Source organism: Mustela erminea, chromosome 1 (genome assembly GCF_009829155.1).
Source record: "Mustela erminea isolate mMusErm1 chromosome 1, mMusErm1.Pri, whole genome shotgun sequence".
NCBI lineage: Eukaryota > Metazoa > Chordata > Mammalia > Carnivora > Mustelidae > Mustela > Mustela erminea.
The window spans coordinates 167,286,851-167,304,875 of record NC_045614.1 but is presented as its reverse complement, the minus strand read 5'-3'; the positions used below and the strand labels follow the sequence as shown (position 1 = coordinate 167,304,875).

General features: G+C 35.7%; 1 protein-coding gene across 11 annotated transcripts in view; it reads right to left on the bottom strand.

Annotated features, from left to right (window-relative positions):
- The window catches only part of CBLB (Cbl proto-oncogene B), a 221,116-nt gene that overhangs the window by 32,697 nt on the left and 170,394 nt on the right, over nt 1-18,025 (bottom strand). For 5 of the 11 annotated variants that reach the window (XM_032350105.1, XM_032350066.1, XM_032350057.1 and 2 more), the window contains 4 exons: nt 16,540-16,634; nt 4,428-4,574; nt 1,121-1,218; nt 872-1,003 (listed from right to left, as the gene is read on the bottom strand). In XM_032350105.1, coding sequence (XP_032205996.1) covers nt 872-1,003; nt 1,121-1,218; nt 4,428-4,574; nt 16,540-16,634 — 472 coding nt within the window. Of the gene's footprint in view, nt 1-866; nt 1,004-1,120; nt 1,219-4,427; nt 4,575-16,539; nt 16,635-18,025 lie in introns of those variants that run through there. The other 6 variants (XM_032350058.1, XM_032350086.1, XM_032350063.1 and 3 more) reach the window with 4 other exon arrangements.

The following is an 18,025-nucleotide window of genomic DNA, read 5'->3' as shown; positions in this document are numbered from 1 at the left end:
ATAGGTGGGAATGAAGCACTGAGTACGGAAGGCGCGGGAGCCAAAGACACTGCAATTACACAACTAGAAACATGAGGTGATGGTGTTGGGAAAACATCAAAAGGGTCATTTGACAGTTCTGGGTGTGTAGCAATCGACTCAGGGAAGCTTATAGATGGACCTTCATCAGACGTTATGTTATTGTGACTTGTTACTGTGAAGCCTGAAGGTGTGCGGAGATTCTGTCTTCCTCTAGAAACAGGGTGAGAAGCTTCCTACCTAGATTTAATAAACACAGATACCAGCACCAGCCAGCTTTTACATACACGTGTACCTCCACACATGCACACACACATGTACACACACACACTTTTTATCAAAATTCAAACCAAAGAAGACGGAGATTCTCTGTATGTGTAATTGCAGTGATTATAAGACAGAATGTATTTCTCAGTTCTTTACAATAGAATATTTAATTTCCCATAATGTAATTAGCTAAGTAAGTGGAAAGGGGCCATGTTATGCTGAAAGAAAGAGTAAGTACACATTCATTAGGAATTGTACTTAAAGAAAATCTCAGATGAGCACTTCAGGTCTACTAGAACACAAGGGCTCAGGGGAAGAAAGGATGCTCTCACAGGTTTTTTAGACTGCATTTAGTAAGTGAAGAGAGGACTTGATAAAATGCAGATTGATGGCCAGCCCTGTCCACCACTGCTTCAATTATGTAAATGGAATGAACCCGAGAGCCACCACTACCTAGAGAAGCCATTCTAATGCAGACAAATTCATACCCTTGTAAGTCTGTGTTACACTGAAATCTGGTAATTCAGACATTAACTGAAAGAAGAGGCAGGGTGGCTTGTTTGAAAATTGTTTTAAAGGTTTCAACCTAATGGAGGGATGAGGAGATCATAATCAGAGGGCGTCCTGTTGAGTGAAGAACCATGCTTTGGATTGTCCCGAGTTGGAGGCCTGGCAGGTGGTAATGGCACTGGATCAGAGGCTGAATCAAAAACATCTCCTAGAGGATAACACAAAATCTTAATGTATTTTCAGTACAACAATGGCATGGAATTTTGCCTTTAAAAATTCTGACCATTAAGATGTAGAACACAAAGAGAATACGTTTTATACATACCCTTTAAATATATGCCTAATTCAGGGATGTTTGATTTCTTCATCTCTGAAGATGTACCATGGGTTCCATTCAATATACAGTGACCATTATCACAAGACCTAAGGCGGAGATCAAAGGACAAAAATCATAAGGAAAACTATTTTCTTTTTAAAAGTAATTTGGAGGGTGATAGGAACTAGGAATCCTGCTTATATGCTAAAGCTTGAAAAGAAATATAATTTCCTTTTTTGGAAATTTTTACAAAGAAGAAGTAAATATCTTATGGAAAACAATCTTTTTTTAAAGTGAAATCAAGAATTACAAAGGCCACAAAAATTACTGATAAGCTAAACAAATCTGTGAAAATTAACATATATTTGGACAAGTTCAATGATACCTTGTCAAGTTTTTGCAGTAAAACATGTAGTAAGGCTAAAATAAATAAGTAATAGTCCCAATGACTTATTTGTTGATGGTATGTAACATAGTATTTCTGTAATTTAAGCTTTCCTTATAATAAACTAGAGCCCATCAAAGAAGAATTATTAAATGTTCTGAAATTTCATTAAAATTCTGATCGGCATATTTGAAGACCTAGAGTCCATGTTAGAATTTCACTACTGCTATGACCGAAACTCCCAGCACTTCAGATAGCTGTAGAGAACAGACTTTGGCAAAGGCCTTGGGTATACAACAAACATTTTAATCTGTTTGTCTGCAAAGGATATTACTTATTAAAAAAGTATTTTTATTGTTTGTATTAATATACTGGAATCCTACCATTTGCATAATCGACAAAACTGGGGTATTAGAAGACAGCAGGAAGAGAAAGTACAAAGCACATTTTGTCTTGAGAATATAGCTGTGTAACAATGAACTCTCTGCTCACAAAGTTATTCTGTTCACAAAAAGCTATAGGAAGCAGAGTTTGTATTTTCCTTTACTCTGGTTTACTCTGAATTCTTGGGGCATAGTAAAAGTACATACATAATCGAGGAGATAGTGGACATTTAAATAGTTACTGCAAGAGCGCTTCATCTGAAATTCATTTCCATTCTCTCTGGTGGCCACGTCTGTTTCAGGGGCCAGAGATGGTTCATTTAAAAATAGTTATCATGTATTGAATTTTCATAATAATGATGGATTTTTACTGAAACTGAATTGAATTATTCATCTACTCTTTAACTTTTTCCACATATTGACAATTTATTTCTTCTGATGTTCCAAAGGGGGAAAACGTATTGGGAAAGGAAACGTTTAAGCTTAACGAGTGCTCTGTGGACGACATAAGTTACTTCATCCATCGGCTTTCGAGAACAAATTAGATAAAAAATCCACTCCAATTAAGTTTAGGGATTATCAACATTTATTACTTCTCTGTAACAATAGGAAGATAGTAATGGTGGTCATAATTCAAATTTATTTTCAGGATTTGGGAAGCCTGCCACCAAAAATCTCATCCAATATGATCTGACAATTAAAATTTAAAGCATTTAAATTATACCTCTCATTTCTTCAGCAATGGGAAAAAAAAAATGAAATCTCAAGGAAACCAAAAAAGCTCATCTTATTTCAGTCTTTAAAAATTACTATCCATTTGTCAGGGCCAAAAGGACTAAAAATTGTGACAATTTGTATTTGATGTGAAGGAATAACTTCCCTCTCTAGTAAGAGTGTAGACATTTGGTTCTTCTGATACAACAAATTGCCTCGCAGTTATTTATCTTCTCAATGATACCGTTTTATCAACAAATGTCTTAGACACCACTGATTAGCAAGAAATGCTTTGGTTTTCTTTTTGTGAAATATGAAGCCCTAGATGCAGAATGTTAGTAATTCTGATGAAGAATACTACAGAGTGTTGATAATTCTAACCAGGATCACTCATGCAGACAGCTCTCTGGTGAAAATGAAGATTTGCTCCTCTTTTCCAAGTATTGCATTTTCACCTCCATGTGATACTCAAAGAAAGGCACTAAAACATTTTTTGGATCTTTCATCTGTAAAGAAGGAAACACTTCACTCATAAAATGCTTTCCACTGATTGACCTGACCTTGAAAAGGAAATAGCACACAAAGTAGAGATGGCAGAGATGGCTGAAGTGCTGGGCAGTTCTAGCCTCAATCAAGAGCTGCTGGAAGGCAGGAAGGCTGGGCCACTATCCATGGTCGACCCCTACGCTGTGTGCTGAGCATCGCTCCAGGGATTCCGTCTCACAAAGGCAGTAAACTCACAAAGAAAGTTTTAAAACCGGGATTTGACTTACTGAGTACCTCATGTAAGTCAGATGAGAGAAAAGAAAAATACTTGAGATTACAGATGACTAAATCAATTATGAAGGGAAGAATCACCCTTCTACTTAAGCACCTACTAATATTTCAATATAGGCCACCCATTTTTAATAACTGTTATATACCTCAGTGGGGCTGCCACTTCAAAGACCAAGGATGCCTCCGTTATGAGAACAAACAACTGACAAGAAGAAAAAAAAAAAAGATGCTATTCCTCACAATCTTATTCAATCTAAGGAAAAGTAAAATAGTTTCTGATTTAAAAAAAAAATAGCTAAGGGAAATACTTTTTTTTTTTCTTTTTACTTTAAGATCTGACGAGTAAAAGTAGGTAGCATATCAAGAAGGGAAATGAATATATACTAGTGAAATGAAAAAAATCCTAAGGAAGGTTCGGTAATACTTTAGTGTCTGAGCACTGATTTTCTTCGTGAGATATGGGCTTAGAACTGATAAAATGCACCGAAAATAGTGTATTGAAAATGGATGAATTAATCGCCACAATAGGTAATATACAGCAAAGCCTTACTAGGCTATGGCATGTTTTTGGGGGGCAGGGTGAGAGAAGGGCAACAAAATGTTCCATTAGATTTACTAGTCAATTAATTTAGCTAAATGACTTTCTTTTTTTTTTTTTTAAGATTTTATTTATTTATTTGACAGAGAGAAATCACAAGTAGATGGAGAGGCAGGCAGAGAGAGAGGAAGGGAAGCAGGCTCCCTGCTGAGCAGAGAGCCCGATGCGGGGCTCGATCCCAGGACCCTGAGATCATGACCTGAGCTGAAGGCAGCGGCTTAACCTTAACCCACTGAGCCACCCAGGCGCCCGCTAAATGACTTTCTGATTCATGAGAAATCTGCATCTTTTAGTACTCTCTGAAAATAATGTAGAAAATCATATATAGGAAGAAGGGGCTTTGACCAAGAAATAAGGACTTTTAATTAAATACATGTGATTCAGCTGCTTAAAAACAAAAACCACATATGATCATGCTTATGCAGGTATGAGGTGATAAAATGCTGCCCATATGCTTACCTAGGAGGAGGTTTTACGTTATGGCAATGAGATGGTTGTGAATTCAGGGAGACAGGATGGGATGAAGGAATCTTGTATTCATCGTCATCTTCCTCTACTGGGTCTCTGGTTTTCTCTGAAAGGGAATTTGCTAATGGGCCAGTACACCTACCAGAGAGGGAAGAAAATCCAGTCTGCTTTAAGCATAGCAATTCAGAATAGGCAAGTCAGATGTGATATAATCAAATCAAAAGAGCCATTTTGTCACTTGTATTCATTTTTCAATTACAGGCTAACATCAGAAGGACTGTTCTTCTACTAAATATAGATGAAAGGATTTTTCAATCTTTTGTTAAGATTCTATTGAAATAAAAGAATTTTCATACTTATAATTTTAAATGGCACAGTAAGAAAAACTAGTATCCTGTCAAATTAGAAAGGTCTTGAAGTTAAAAGAGAATGTATAAAATTATCTAAACCAAAGCTATTAAAATATTAACATTTTGTTCCAATTTAACTTAAATGGGTAAATTAAGATAATAAATATATACACATGGTAGTTTTATGTATTAACGAAGTCTTTATAGAAAGGTCAAACTTTCTGTCTCTTGTGAATATTACCTATAAGCTGAAAAAAAAAATCCAGTTCAATTAAATGAATTCCTTCTCCTGTGAAGTTCAAGTACAATTCAAATTGTTAATTTTTTTCCCCAAGAACTACTAAGAACTAAAAATGATTGGAACAATTAGAAGTAGATAATAAGCGAACTTATTAAGTCTTTGAGGTACAGTACATTATTTTTATGGCTTCACTTCTCTGGCTAAATAAAAAAGAACAAAGATGAGTACAACAATCGCCTAATACCAAAAGAAATTTTCAAGTATTTTACTCATCCATGAGAGTAAATAAAAAAATAAAACAAAGCCAAACAAGGAAACAAAACCTGGCTGATTTTCACAGTCATTGCTAATGGAGTTTAATCTAATCCTTGATTATGCAAGTGAAAAATATAAAGTAATAACACATGAACCTACCCTAACTTTCTGACACCCAACCAATTTGCAAGACACTGTTGGTATATATAAACCCAAAGCTTTTGTTAATCATGGTGAAACCTTGGTTTCATTAAAGGTTTTTTTTTTTTTTTTAATGTCTGTGACTGCAATTTTGAAGCACCTTCTGTAGAGGGAGCAAAAGCCCTTTGGTATATGTGCCATCGACCCTGAAATAACTTTTTCATTCTGATTTCTTCTCACTAGTTAGAATGAGAAAAATTTTAAGGGCTTTTCTTTGTGCCCACTACAAGAAGACATTGTGAAAAACGTTTATGTTTTCAAGTTTCTACTCTGTATTTGAATCCTAAGAAACTTCATAGATTAAAGAGAAATCTCTCCTAAGACTTTTCAAAAGCATATTTTTGCCTGTCTTTGAAGACTTTTTCAGTACTGATTTTTGAATTCTTGTTTGTTTGAAAAATCTCCAAGTTCAAACGACAGTTTATAGTCAGGTGAAAGCACAGTGACACAGTGACAAAAAGCCTGCCGTCACTGCCCAGAGCCCAAGCTAATGACCAGAGGGTTACAACACCTCCTGTGGTGTAACCTTAGAAGAGGTATGTATATTCCAAATGAAGGCGGGGAGTACGTGGACTGCCAAATGGGGACCTGATGGGTATTGGGGTAGGAATTTCAAACATGACCTTTCTATGAAGTCTTATAAACACGGACATAGATTTACCTAACTCAAGGATCGGAATGGGTTCTATCGACAAATGAAACAATATACATCCCTTCTATATCCTAATATACTTTCATTCATAATGAATCCTTCTTTCCTTTGCAATTCAGGAATATCTTGTATAAAAGAAAAAGATGTATTAACCAAATGTTCAACAAAAATCAATGTCAGAAATCTGCCATCTGCCTGTTGTGTTACTTCCAAAGATTTGAGTTCCCAAAGAAGCACTACACACTGAGACAAGAAGGGCCGGTTTTTGAAATCACATCTGTCATGCCTGAGTCTCTTCAGTGATAAAGAATTTCATCTGGGTAACTCCTGCCCCTACTCTTTTGCTTTGCTGCAAATCAACAGATGGAATATTTCTGAAGAAAATGAAAAGTAAAGCCCACCTAAGATTTTATGGAATAATAAAGGCTTACTGCTAAAATTTACTAAACATAGATTATTAGCTTAAATGGATTTTAGCGGATTATATCCAGAAGTGGAAAATGTCTTCAACTGGCATTTGTATCCAAATCCAAAAAAGTGATTAAATATCCCATTTATCACCATTTTAATAAGTTTGAAAGTGAAATTTTATTTTTCTTCTTTGTGTTTTTAAGGCAAACTTCTTGTATCAGTATAATATTCTACTTCAATAAGCCAGTTTATAAGAATATCATTCTAGTGCATTTTTAAAATTGTTTGAAAGATTTATTTATTTTACAGAGGGAGAGAATGCATGGGGGAGGGGCAGAAGGAGAGGGAGAGAGAAATTTTTTTTTTTTTTTAAGATTTTATTTATTTGACAGAGAGTGAGAGATCACAAGTAGGCAGAGAGACTGGGGAGGGGAAGCAGGCTCCCTGCGGAGCAGAGAACCCAACACGGGGCTCGATCCTAGGACCCTGCGATCATGACCTGAGCCGAAGGCAGAGGCTTTAACCCACTGAGCCACCCACGTGCCCCGAGGGAGAAAGAAATTTTAGCAGACTCTGTGCTCAGCAGGGAGCACGATGCCGGGCTAGAGCTCACAATCCTGAGATCACGACCCAAGCTGAAAACCAAGAGTCAGATGCTTAATGGGATGTTTAATCAGCGATGCCACACAGGTGCCCCTCCCTCCAGTATATTTTATTCAGCATAAATTTTTATATCAAGTTAACCTCATCCAGTTTTTTTTTTTTAAGATTTTTATTAATTTGTCAGAGAAAGAGAGAGAGAGAGAGCACACGCACAAGCAGAGGGAATGGCAGGCAGAGGGAGAAGCAGGCTCCTAGTTGGGCAAGGAGGAGCCCAATGCTGGACTCTATCCCAGGACTCTGGGATCATGACCTGAGCTGAAGGCAGATGCTTAACTGACAGAGCTACACAGGTGTCCCTAATCTTATCTAGTTCTGAAGGTAAAAATAAAAGCAGTTTCTATCATAAAAAACGGCAATGTACAGTATGGACTTTGGGTGATTATGTGTCAATACAGGTTCAGCCGTTTTAACAAAGGTACCCACTATGGTGGAAGATGTTGATGATGGAAAGGTGAGGCATGTGTGGGGGTACTCAGTATAAGGGAAACTGCTGTACCTTTGCTTTAATTTTGCTGTGAATCTAAAAAAAAAATAAAGTCTCTAATTACTCTAAACTTCTCTAAAACATGAAATTTTATAAAAAAGAGAAGGTGCAAATAAGATAAAGAATTTGTATATAAGATACCAAAAGAGAAATCTCGATTCATGTAAATAATTACACTACTTGTAGTTATATGTTGGATTTTTTTTTCCCCCTTCACAAACTAATTCAAAAAGTAGGTTCAATTTTACTTGCCACTAAATAAGTGGTAAAAGAATTAGTTTCACAATTTTCATTGGCTATCATGTATGTTTAGTTTTGGCAGTGGAGAAAATACCTAACTTATGGGACACAAGAAAATTTTCAGTCATTGATATGGCTTCTGAGAAATGTTTAGGATATCAGAGGAACGAAACAGAGCAAATTATATTTGGCTGGTTCCAAGTTAAAGCTGCCAAGTAAACCATCTTATCATTTACACCCATTACTTCATTCCCTTTATATTATCATCATACCCAGAGCGGAGTGCTTTGCACTGTGGCTGTCATTTGGAAGTTAATACGCTGGTAATGTACAAGGACACATCCTCTCAAAGATGCACAGCCATTCTCTCCCCAACCCGCACCTCTTGTTAAACCCACTGTACGTTAGTTATCGGAACCTTCAGTGAGAAACACAATCCATTTTCTGCAAGTGTACACTTGAAACAAACCAAGAATATATTTTCCAACACTGTTCTTAGTGATTTGTACATTTCAACACAAACTCACAGACACACTCCTCCACAGCATTTTATATTCTTGGTGTAAGGCACATAATCAGAGGGGTGAACTGCGTATCCCACTGGCTTTATTTATGTCACTTACAACTCAAATATCACCATTGCCATGTGCTTCCTTTCCTTCAATTGAACAATTCTTGATAACTCACTTAGTCCATCAACTTTTCCAGAAAAAAGGCAAAGTAGAAATGTTCATTTTCACCATCTATGAACCCCCTGTGACACTGCCTGACAAAACAGTTTTCTTTCAACTTTAATTTGTTCAATGATATGTATTTGGTACACGTTCTTTCACTGACGTCATGTTTTCTATATATTCACCTACGCCTGTCATCTATTTCTGTCCTGAACTGCAAAATGCTTAAGGGTCAACAAAGCCCTGGCATGGTATGTAACCAGGGGAGTACTCACAGCTTTTAGACAAAAATGAGTGATTATCGGAGAAACAGATGACCAAGCTGTTAAGGGGGAAAGAATGATCATTTTTAGGATTCTTTCATAATCTAGAAAAGGATTTTGATATATTATTTATATATTATTTTATATATTGTTTTCTACATGTAAGAAGGTTTATTTGATCACATCTGAAGGCAAGGTTTTAAAAAATAACTTTTCTTAAAACTGACTCTTCAGAACCTGCTGTATACATTAGTCCATATTTCTTATATTAATTATCACAAGCCTAACAGGGAAAATACTTAAACTCCCAGAAATCACAGCCTTGGTAAGTGGTGACACTAAATAAAGCTCTCTTTGAAATGATGGCATATATGCCACAAAATATTAACTTCCCCAGTATATCAGAGTGAGTTTTATAATACATACTGATTTCGAGGTTTCTTTCAGGACATCAAGAAAAGTTGGTGTGGCATACTATCACGTTTAACAAACCTTTCCTGTAAGCTTTAATTATAAGCATTTCATGGACTTGAATATAAACTGGAGAAACAAATTTTAAGTTGTATTTTTAAGTTAACTTATTCAGAACCAATGTCCACCTCTAAAATTTTTAGGGGATCCGCTTTAGGAATCAAAAAGGTACTGAGAAACACATACTCTTCTTGAGAATCTACTTTTCCAGTATATGTTGTATATGAAAGACTTCACCAGATCATTTCATTCATGTTGATCTAGCTTTATAGTTTTACCCTTCGACTTATACACAGACCACTTCACGATGATATTTAAAGTGGTATCATTCTTAATCACCAAAAACTAGAAACAACCCAAATGTCCCTCAGTGGAGGTGGATAACCAAGCCCCAGTATGTCTTACAATGGAACACTTGCTCTGGTGCAAGACAAGGAAGAAACTATTGATACACTTGATAACATGGATGAATCTCAAATGCATTACGCTAAGTAGAAAGAAGCCAGAATCAAAGGACTAGGTACCACGTGATTCCATTTACATGACCTCCTAGAAGAGGCAAAACTGTATGGACATAAATTAGATGGGTAATCTCCACGGGTTTGGGATGAAGGGAACTGACATAAGGCACAAGGGGACTTTCTGGAGTGATGGAACTGTCCTGTATCTTGATTGTGGCGGTGATTACGTGGCCGTGCATTAGAACTCACAAAGCTGGATTCTGCTGTACATAAATTATGCTTTAACCAAGGAAAATTTTCATTTTAAAATTAAAAATTCACTTTGACTCACTTTAAATTTTAGTGATAAGCATCTTTCACAAATATGCTGAATATTCTTAGTGGCCTTCAAATAACTTTTTGAATTCTACATGAGATGACAGAGAAATCTTAACAGAAACTAAGAAATGCTTGAATGTGTGGAATATGCAAAGAGGCCCTCACTTAATATGAAAATGAAATCTCATTCTAACCCCACATGTTTTTTATCAACGAATTGATATGTTCATGGAGAAATGGAGAATATATGAGAGAATATATGAGAGATTAGACGAAAAAGAGACAGTATAAGGAATATATTTTACATTGTATATTTAAATAGCATTCAATGGCTCACCTTTCTTTTTTTTTTGAGATGGAGAGAGGGAGAGAGAGAGAGCGTAAGCAGGGGGAGGAACAGAGGGCAAGGGATAGAGTCTCACGCAGGCCACACGCTCAGCACAGAATCCAAAGTGTGCGCTCGATCTCAGGACCCCAAGATTATGACCTGAGCTAAAATCAAGTCAGACACTCAACTAACTGAGCCACCCAGGCAGCCCTAATGGCTCACATTTCTAAGGCTACCTAATTTTTTATGATCATAAATGAGTTCTTTTTGTAAATTATAAGTAACAGGTTGGTCAGACCACTAGGGCTACTGTTGTATCAGTTCTCATCATAGTTTTTAATCAGAGAAAATTAAAGATTAGTGGAATTAGTGGCATTCCCTCTATCCAGATTATAGCCATCCACCAAATATTGCTTTCCACAAAAGATGAGAAGGGATTGCCATTCTGTGTGAATTTAGAAATTATAATACTATAATAAAAAGGAGAAAAATAATATTCATACATCTTTTGTACACTTTCCACACATTATTGCTTTTTCTGTTGAGACTGGTTTAAAATGATAGACTTGCAACTCTCAACTGTTTTCTCATCAATGTTTCAACAAGTAGGTTGTAGGGATTCACCAGAAAACCTACGTTAGGATGGTTAAACTGCTTTGCAGGAGAATTGAACACTTTTTCTTGCATAATCTCATTGATTTACAAATTAAGTCTAAGTTTCAAATATTAAGTCATATCAGCAGGTCCAAATCAAGCATTCTGTACGACACAACAAGAGAAGGATGCTGCACCAATCCTACTGGACACGTTGAAAAGAAGGACCCTCTCCACCGTCCCCTATGCATCATGTCAATTGTTACTTATAGAAGACTGTCGTCTTCAGGAATAGTGCACCTTTTCGTTTACTCAAGGTAAAACAAACAAAAAGTGCAGTATCTTGGCAAGCCTTTAAAAGATTTTAAGGTACTAGAGGAAAGTTGGTTCTGAAACTAATAAAGGAGCAATCATATTCAATTCACTTGCTAGGATTAAGAAAATAGAATGGCTCTTAATTACAGCTTAATTTTCCATTAAGAAGTTTTCTACCACATTTTCTTGTATTTAAATCAATAATACTGATTTCTTATCACTGAGAAGGGATTCATGTAAAACTGAAGTACACATTGTCTATACAGATCCTCAAGTGAGCAAAAACAGAACACATTTTCCTGCTCTTTTGATGCTAAGCACACGTAATAAGCCTGGTATGCACCATCTACAAAATGAAAAATTCCAATCCAGCTCATGCTCTTTAAGTGTTTTTAAATGACGATGCGGTATTTGTATTAATCTCTCCCGTGGCTTAGTACTTTTTTCTTCTCTATGTCATCTACTTTCTAGTTAAAAACAAAGCAAAACAAAACAAACCTCCCCCTCTACCATGAATTCACCAGATCATTTCATTCACATTGATATAGCTTTATAGTTTTACACTTCAACTTATACACAGACCATTCTGGCGACTGTTTAAAGACAATCACAGTCACATGCGTGTTCACATGCAGATACTGATGTTTGGAAGCGTGATCCCTCTGGGAGCAGTCGAGGCGACATTCACAAAGCTACATTTCTAGTTTATTTTCCCTTGCAATTTGGCATATAAACGGAGATTTTTTGTAATAACCTACAATGCTTACTAAAATTTTACTCTACAGCAATGTTCTAAACATATTTTCTCCAATTAACATTTCAGGGGTAACTGGTATAGTCTACTTCAAACTAATACTTTAATAGTCATCAATCTACCTATCAAACTAAATTTGAGCATTGGTATGTAGTAATAAGTTTATTGGCTTTTGACAGCACCTACTGAAATATTCACCTGAACATAATACAAGTTTAAGCATAAATGGTACGTTCAATTGTTCCCTCAAAACTTCTTTGTGTGTGTGTAATACGCATCCCAAACTCAGCAGATCCCTAAGTCTCAATTTTACACCTCTGTCCTGTTCCCACATCTGCTCTTTACCAGTCTCCCTCTTTGGAAAGTGGCACTGATTTACTCTGTTTCTTTAGCCAAAAACCTATGTAGGGGTTGTCATTGACGATCATACCTCACAGATATCCAGGTTATTAACAGGTACCATTGGATCAAAATATGCCCCAAAGCTGACCCAGTAACTCCGTCACCGTGACTCCAAAGCCCTGACCATCTCTGACCGGTCTACTATATCAGATGACAACAACAGTCACCATTGGTCTCCCTGCTTTCATTTCTGTTGTCCTAGAGACAATTGTCCACAGAGCAGCCAGGAAAATTCTTTAAAAATGCAAATCAGTATCACGTCATAATGCCAATCAAAACTTTCTGAAAACCAAACCAAAATTCTCATCTCGGCTTTAAAGGCAGTATACTATTTAACCCTGGAATACCTTATTCAACTCTAGTCAAATTATTTCAAGACAAAGATAGTTTAGTAAAAATTTATACTACAAAGTAAAAATAACCCACATAGGATTTTTCCACTCTCCCCTAGAAAATAATAAGTACCCATGGTTTAAGCTTTTATTTAAAATTTTACACTTATAGCTAAATATCAATGATGTTAAATAGAAACCATTTAGAAAAACTATTTAAGAAAAAAATAAATCTATGTACACTAGTACAGTTTCAGCTTGCTTCAACAGAACATTTTTTTTAAAAAATAAATTCTATATTCGTCTAGGTCTCAAGTTATACAATAAAAGTGACATAACTGCAAACATACAGTTTCATAAGAAAGTAACACTATCAGACAGTAGCCTCTTATATCAAGTAAATGGGAATCATGGTAACATCAAATAATTTAACACTTACGCTTTAGTAAATATTTATAACAACACAAAGTACATTTAAAAATGTAAATGCTAGCTGTGACTTTACTGAATTCAACACTAGGATTTTCAACATTTGTGAGAACTATAAATCTACGTTAGGTAATAATTTGTGATTTTGCTTTGGGCTGATTTTGAAACATGCAGAAAGAGTCTAACATGGAATTAGGTACTTGAACATCCAACATTCCAATTTCATTCCTATTTGCTGAGACCTCTGTTCTTTGCCCCTCTAGTGCTAACAGTCCATACTCATTGGACTCTGGTTATATATTCTAATGAGGCCCAAGTAGACCAAACATAAAAAACAAAACCAAACAAAACTAGAGCAGTAATCCAACTCATACTGGCTTCAGCAAAGAGACGCAAACAGCCAACTATAAATGCACACTTAAGTTGCCAAATGTTTCCTACATAATTAACATTATAGATGAGCACCCCTTAAAAAACATATTGCACAGAACCCAAAAAGTTGAAGCTCAAAAGTTGATTTTGGAGATCGTTTAAGATAAACAACCCCTTCATTTATCAGATGGAGAAAGTGAAGGCTTGAGAAGTTACCTTGTTCAGAGATAGACAAATACTTAATATGCTGGAGTCACATCTGATTATTTTAATGTTCACTTCAGAATTCCATGCTGGTTTTATAATAATACAGCCCATAAATGATTAAGACAAGTGCTTATTAAAATGTTAAGTAACAAAGAAGGGCATGACATTCTCTCTACAATATATGTAAATCATGTAAAAAAAAATCTAAAAAAAAGTCAAAATGTTAAAACTCTGGATGTTGATATTTTGAGTATGCAGATGCGTGTATTTACATATTTGTTAATTTTCTTTTTTCCTACAGTTTCCATATTTTATACAATAAAGAACTGCTACCTATATAGTCAGAATAAAAAACTGAAGAGATAAATGTGACATTAAAAGTCAATACTTGTAAAAAAAAAAGTCAACACTTGTATTGTTAATTATGGTTAATTTGCAGCATGCAAAAATCAAAAACTAATTTGCTGTTAAATCCACATTGTTAAAATATTTCTCTGGGTAAGGCAACTGCACTCCTTCCGAGGGAAAAATCAAGAATAAATGGGGACAACATAAAATCCCATGTACTTACAAACTGAGGGACTAGAAAAATATTAATAAAATACATTATGCTATGAATTTATTCTTAACTTACAGGAGAAACAGGTATCTAATATTAAATATATAAGAAGGAAACTACAACTTCTGCTTCTCATTCCACTCAATGGTATGAATTTAGTAAACAGAATATACAAGTTTAATTTCTAATTGGCAAATTTTTATTTACTTCATTTTCTGAATTATCAGAGTTAATTGAACTTAGATCTTTTAATACATATGTGTATCTATCTACCTATCTATCATCTGTCTATATCCAGAGTTCATGTGAGGCTAGGATATCCTAAGTTCTTACTGATTTAGAGCCTACTATACAGAATATGTACATTTGCTTCCAACTTTTATGTCAGCTGCATTATCTGGCAGTTCCCAAAGAAGTTACCACTGGAGAATACTCCAGTTAGCTTAGTTTCCCACTGTCCCCTGTCCCCTGAATGATGTCACATTTCACACTCTTGCTTCTCTTGTCCACTCCCTTTTTGAACTGTGTCTATTCTCTATGACTTAGGAAATTTCCATCCTCTCTATGAAACATCCTTGGACTTGGAAAGTCTGTAGCAATCTTTCCTCCAAGCATAAGTAAAAACTAACAAGTTAGAAATACAATTTAGTGCATAATGTTCTCTTGGGATTTCATGTATGTTCATTTAATTTCTAAAATCAAGTGTAAATTTCTTGGGGGCCGGGATTTAGCTTATCCTTCCTTTTGTAGGGGAGGTCAGTAACCAGCAGAGGAAGGACTTTAGATGCTCCAAGACTTTCAGTTAGAAGTGAGATCTTAACCAGATAATCAACCAAGCAACCAGGTACCCTTGGTGTATTTAATACACAGCAAAAAGAGTACAGTGTTATGGGAAAATCAGAAAATTTAAGAAAAAGATTTTTGCCTTTTAAACCTTATAATCTTTTTTTAATATGGGAAAACACTTTAAAATTAGAAGACAGTGGAACAGAGTTCATAGTTAAATGTGTAGGAGATAAACTGTACGAAGAGAAATGAGAATTAGTCTTACCACTTACTATCATTGCTAATGAAGATGTTATACAAGTTTTCATAAAGAAATACAGCCTGAGACATAGACCTTTAGAATAAAGATTCCGAAAGGGTGGTGCATAGGAGGAAACAGCTTGAAAAACTCACCAAACCAGGAAAAGAAAAAAAAAATCAAGACAAGATTGGAGGGCAAGCATTAGGAATTATTTTAGGAAAAATATTTCAGTTGGGTAAAATCCCATGGATTTTACTGCTAGGAGAAGAGCAGAGAATTAACTTCAAAAAAAAAGAAAAAACAATGCCAGGTTTTAAGTAGGAAAGTAACCTGGGGAAAGCAGAATTTAAATTCATCCAGCTGTGTAAACAAAATATATTACAGAAAAGGCAGGTAGCCTAATTTAACATAAAGAGAAGGAAAATCAGAATCAGAAGACTTGGTTTTATCCTGGTTTAGCTTGGATAGATCTATCACTTAACTGTCCATTATGTCTCATGTCCCCATTTTTCAAATGAGATAACCCAGATTAACTTATTTTTCAGTTAACTCCATTTTAAAAATCTGTTGATACGAATTCTAAGATCACGACGTATCATCATGTGTAAGATTCATCCTTTCAGTTGTCCAGCTAGGAGGCAACGGGAAAGATGAGCGGATTATAAAAAAACCTTCAAAGAACAATCAATGGGACTTGGTGGCTGAATGGGTTTGGGAATTGGGAGAGCTGATAGACTCAAAGACTATTTTCTGATATCACACTGGATAGTTGGGATAAATGTGACACCCCTCAGGGAGAGAGGTAAACTGGAGGGGAAAGCTTATTGTGCTACTCTGTTCTCTTCTCGGATACAAAGAAGACAAGTTTTCTCTCCCTGAGCTCCTTGCTTGAAGTTTAGGTAAGTATCCTAGATGCTGTGCTTCCCAGCAAAGAACCAGGAAGGATCTTGATTTCTGGTATATTAGTTTATAAATCTCACTGGGTCATTTTTGTTGATGTGTTTTTATTCACCTTGCACTTTCTGCACTGAGTACCTCACACCCACTATTACCATCACTTAATGCATGGACAAGAGATGTCCAAACTCAACAGAACTCACTTGATGCTAGGGAGGAGAGTGGCTGCGGGAGGAGGAGGAGAAAGCCGGGGAGGAACGTCATATTCTTCACTTCCCAGGTGACCATTGGAAAAGACCTGAAAGGAAATCAAAGGGCTAGTTTAAAATTTAACTTCTGGAGGACCTAAAAACAGTAGCAGCTCTTAGGAAAACTGTAATTTTGAAAAGCATGGGTAATGTCAGTTTATTTAAACAAGCGAAATATCATATAATTTACTTAGGAGTCAGTAGCACCATAGCGATCATTCACCATCACCCAAAGGAGTACGTTATACTTAAAAAATACAATACAACATGATACTTGAACACACTGAGAAGGGATATGTATGATAGTTTCTATAAATCTGACACAGGTAGCTAGATACACAGACAGTAACATTTCCCAAATACCTATCAGTTTTTATGGAAAAGTTACCATTCTCTATAGGATTCCGTGAAGAGAAAATGGTACTGGTGCAATTCTTTCAATTCTTGCAAATAAAAGTATTCTAAATTATATCTCTCTGGGGTTAACAGAACATTTTTAAACTTCTTGATAAAACAGTACATGAGTACTATCAGAAATACCTTTCATCTTGCAAGGCTGAAGCTTCAGCACTATGGGCAACGAGAGACCTGTTCTGGCTTTCAAAGTGCATGCAATTTTAAATGAAATTTTCCATGTGAACAGCACAAACTAGAACTGTTACTTTGCTTATAAGGTACCATAGAGAACTGGTATTTAATTACTCAGGGTAAGAAATTCTGATTTCTAGGTTTCTCAGTTACACTACAGAGACTGAACAATTGCTTGTTACTAATGCAACAACTTGAAATTAAAGTGATTAAAAAAAAAAGAATAATATTGTATATTCATACACATATAAAAAAGGTGAAATGTATTTTAAAATCTTCAAGTAATCATTAAAGTTTTATCATGAGGCTCTTACCTAAATTCTTATTAATTCATAATTAAAAGGTAGGCTAATGAGGGGGCAAAAGGCTGTACTATAACCTGAAAAGCCCGATAGCCCCATCAATGACCTACCGATTTCTTTTCCTCCACTGGTATTTCTAAAATGGTATCGAAGCTTTTAGAATACAAAATGAAAGTCAATGCCCTTCTCAGTTTAAAATAAGAAACATAGTTTAAAGAACACAGTTGAAATATATCAATGATTGCTTTTCAGAGTTAAACAATCTCAATCCTAAAGCACTGAGGTATCACTCTAAAAACTAGGACCTATGCTGGAGTTCCATTCTCTCCTTTGCCCGTCTCCCTCATTAGAGGTGATCTTAGAGTTACATGGTGACAAAACAGATCCCAAACACCACTTCGTTCTGAACGCCGCGCTCCCACCTGCGCACATTCCAGCAAACTTAGAATCATTTCAGCTGAGTGAGTACAACAAATTACCGGTTGAGCTAAAAATAAATATTTTATGTTCTCTGGGAATCTGAAAAGCCTGTTTATAAATAGGAGAAAAAA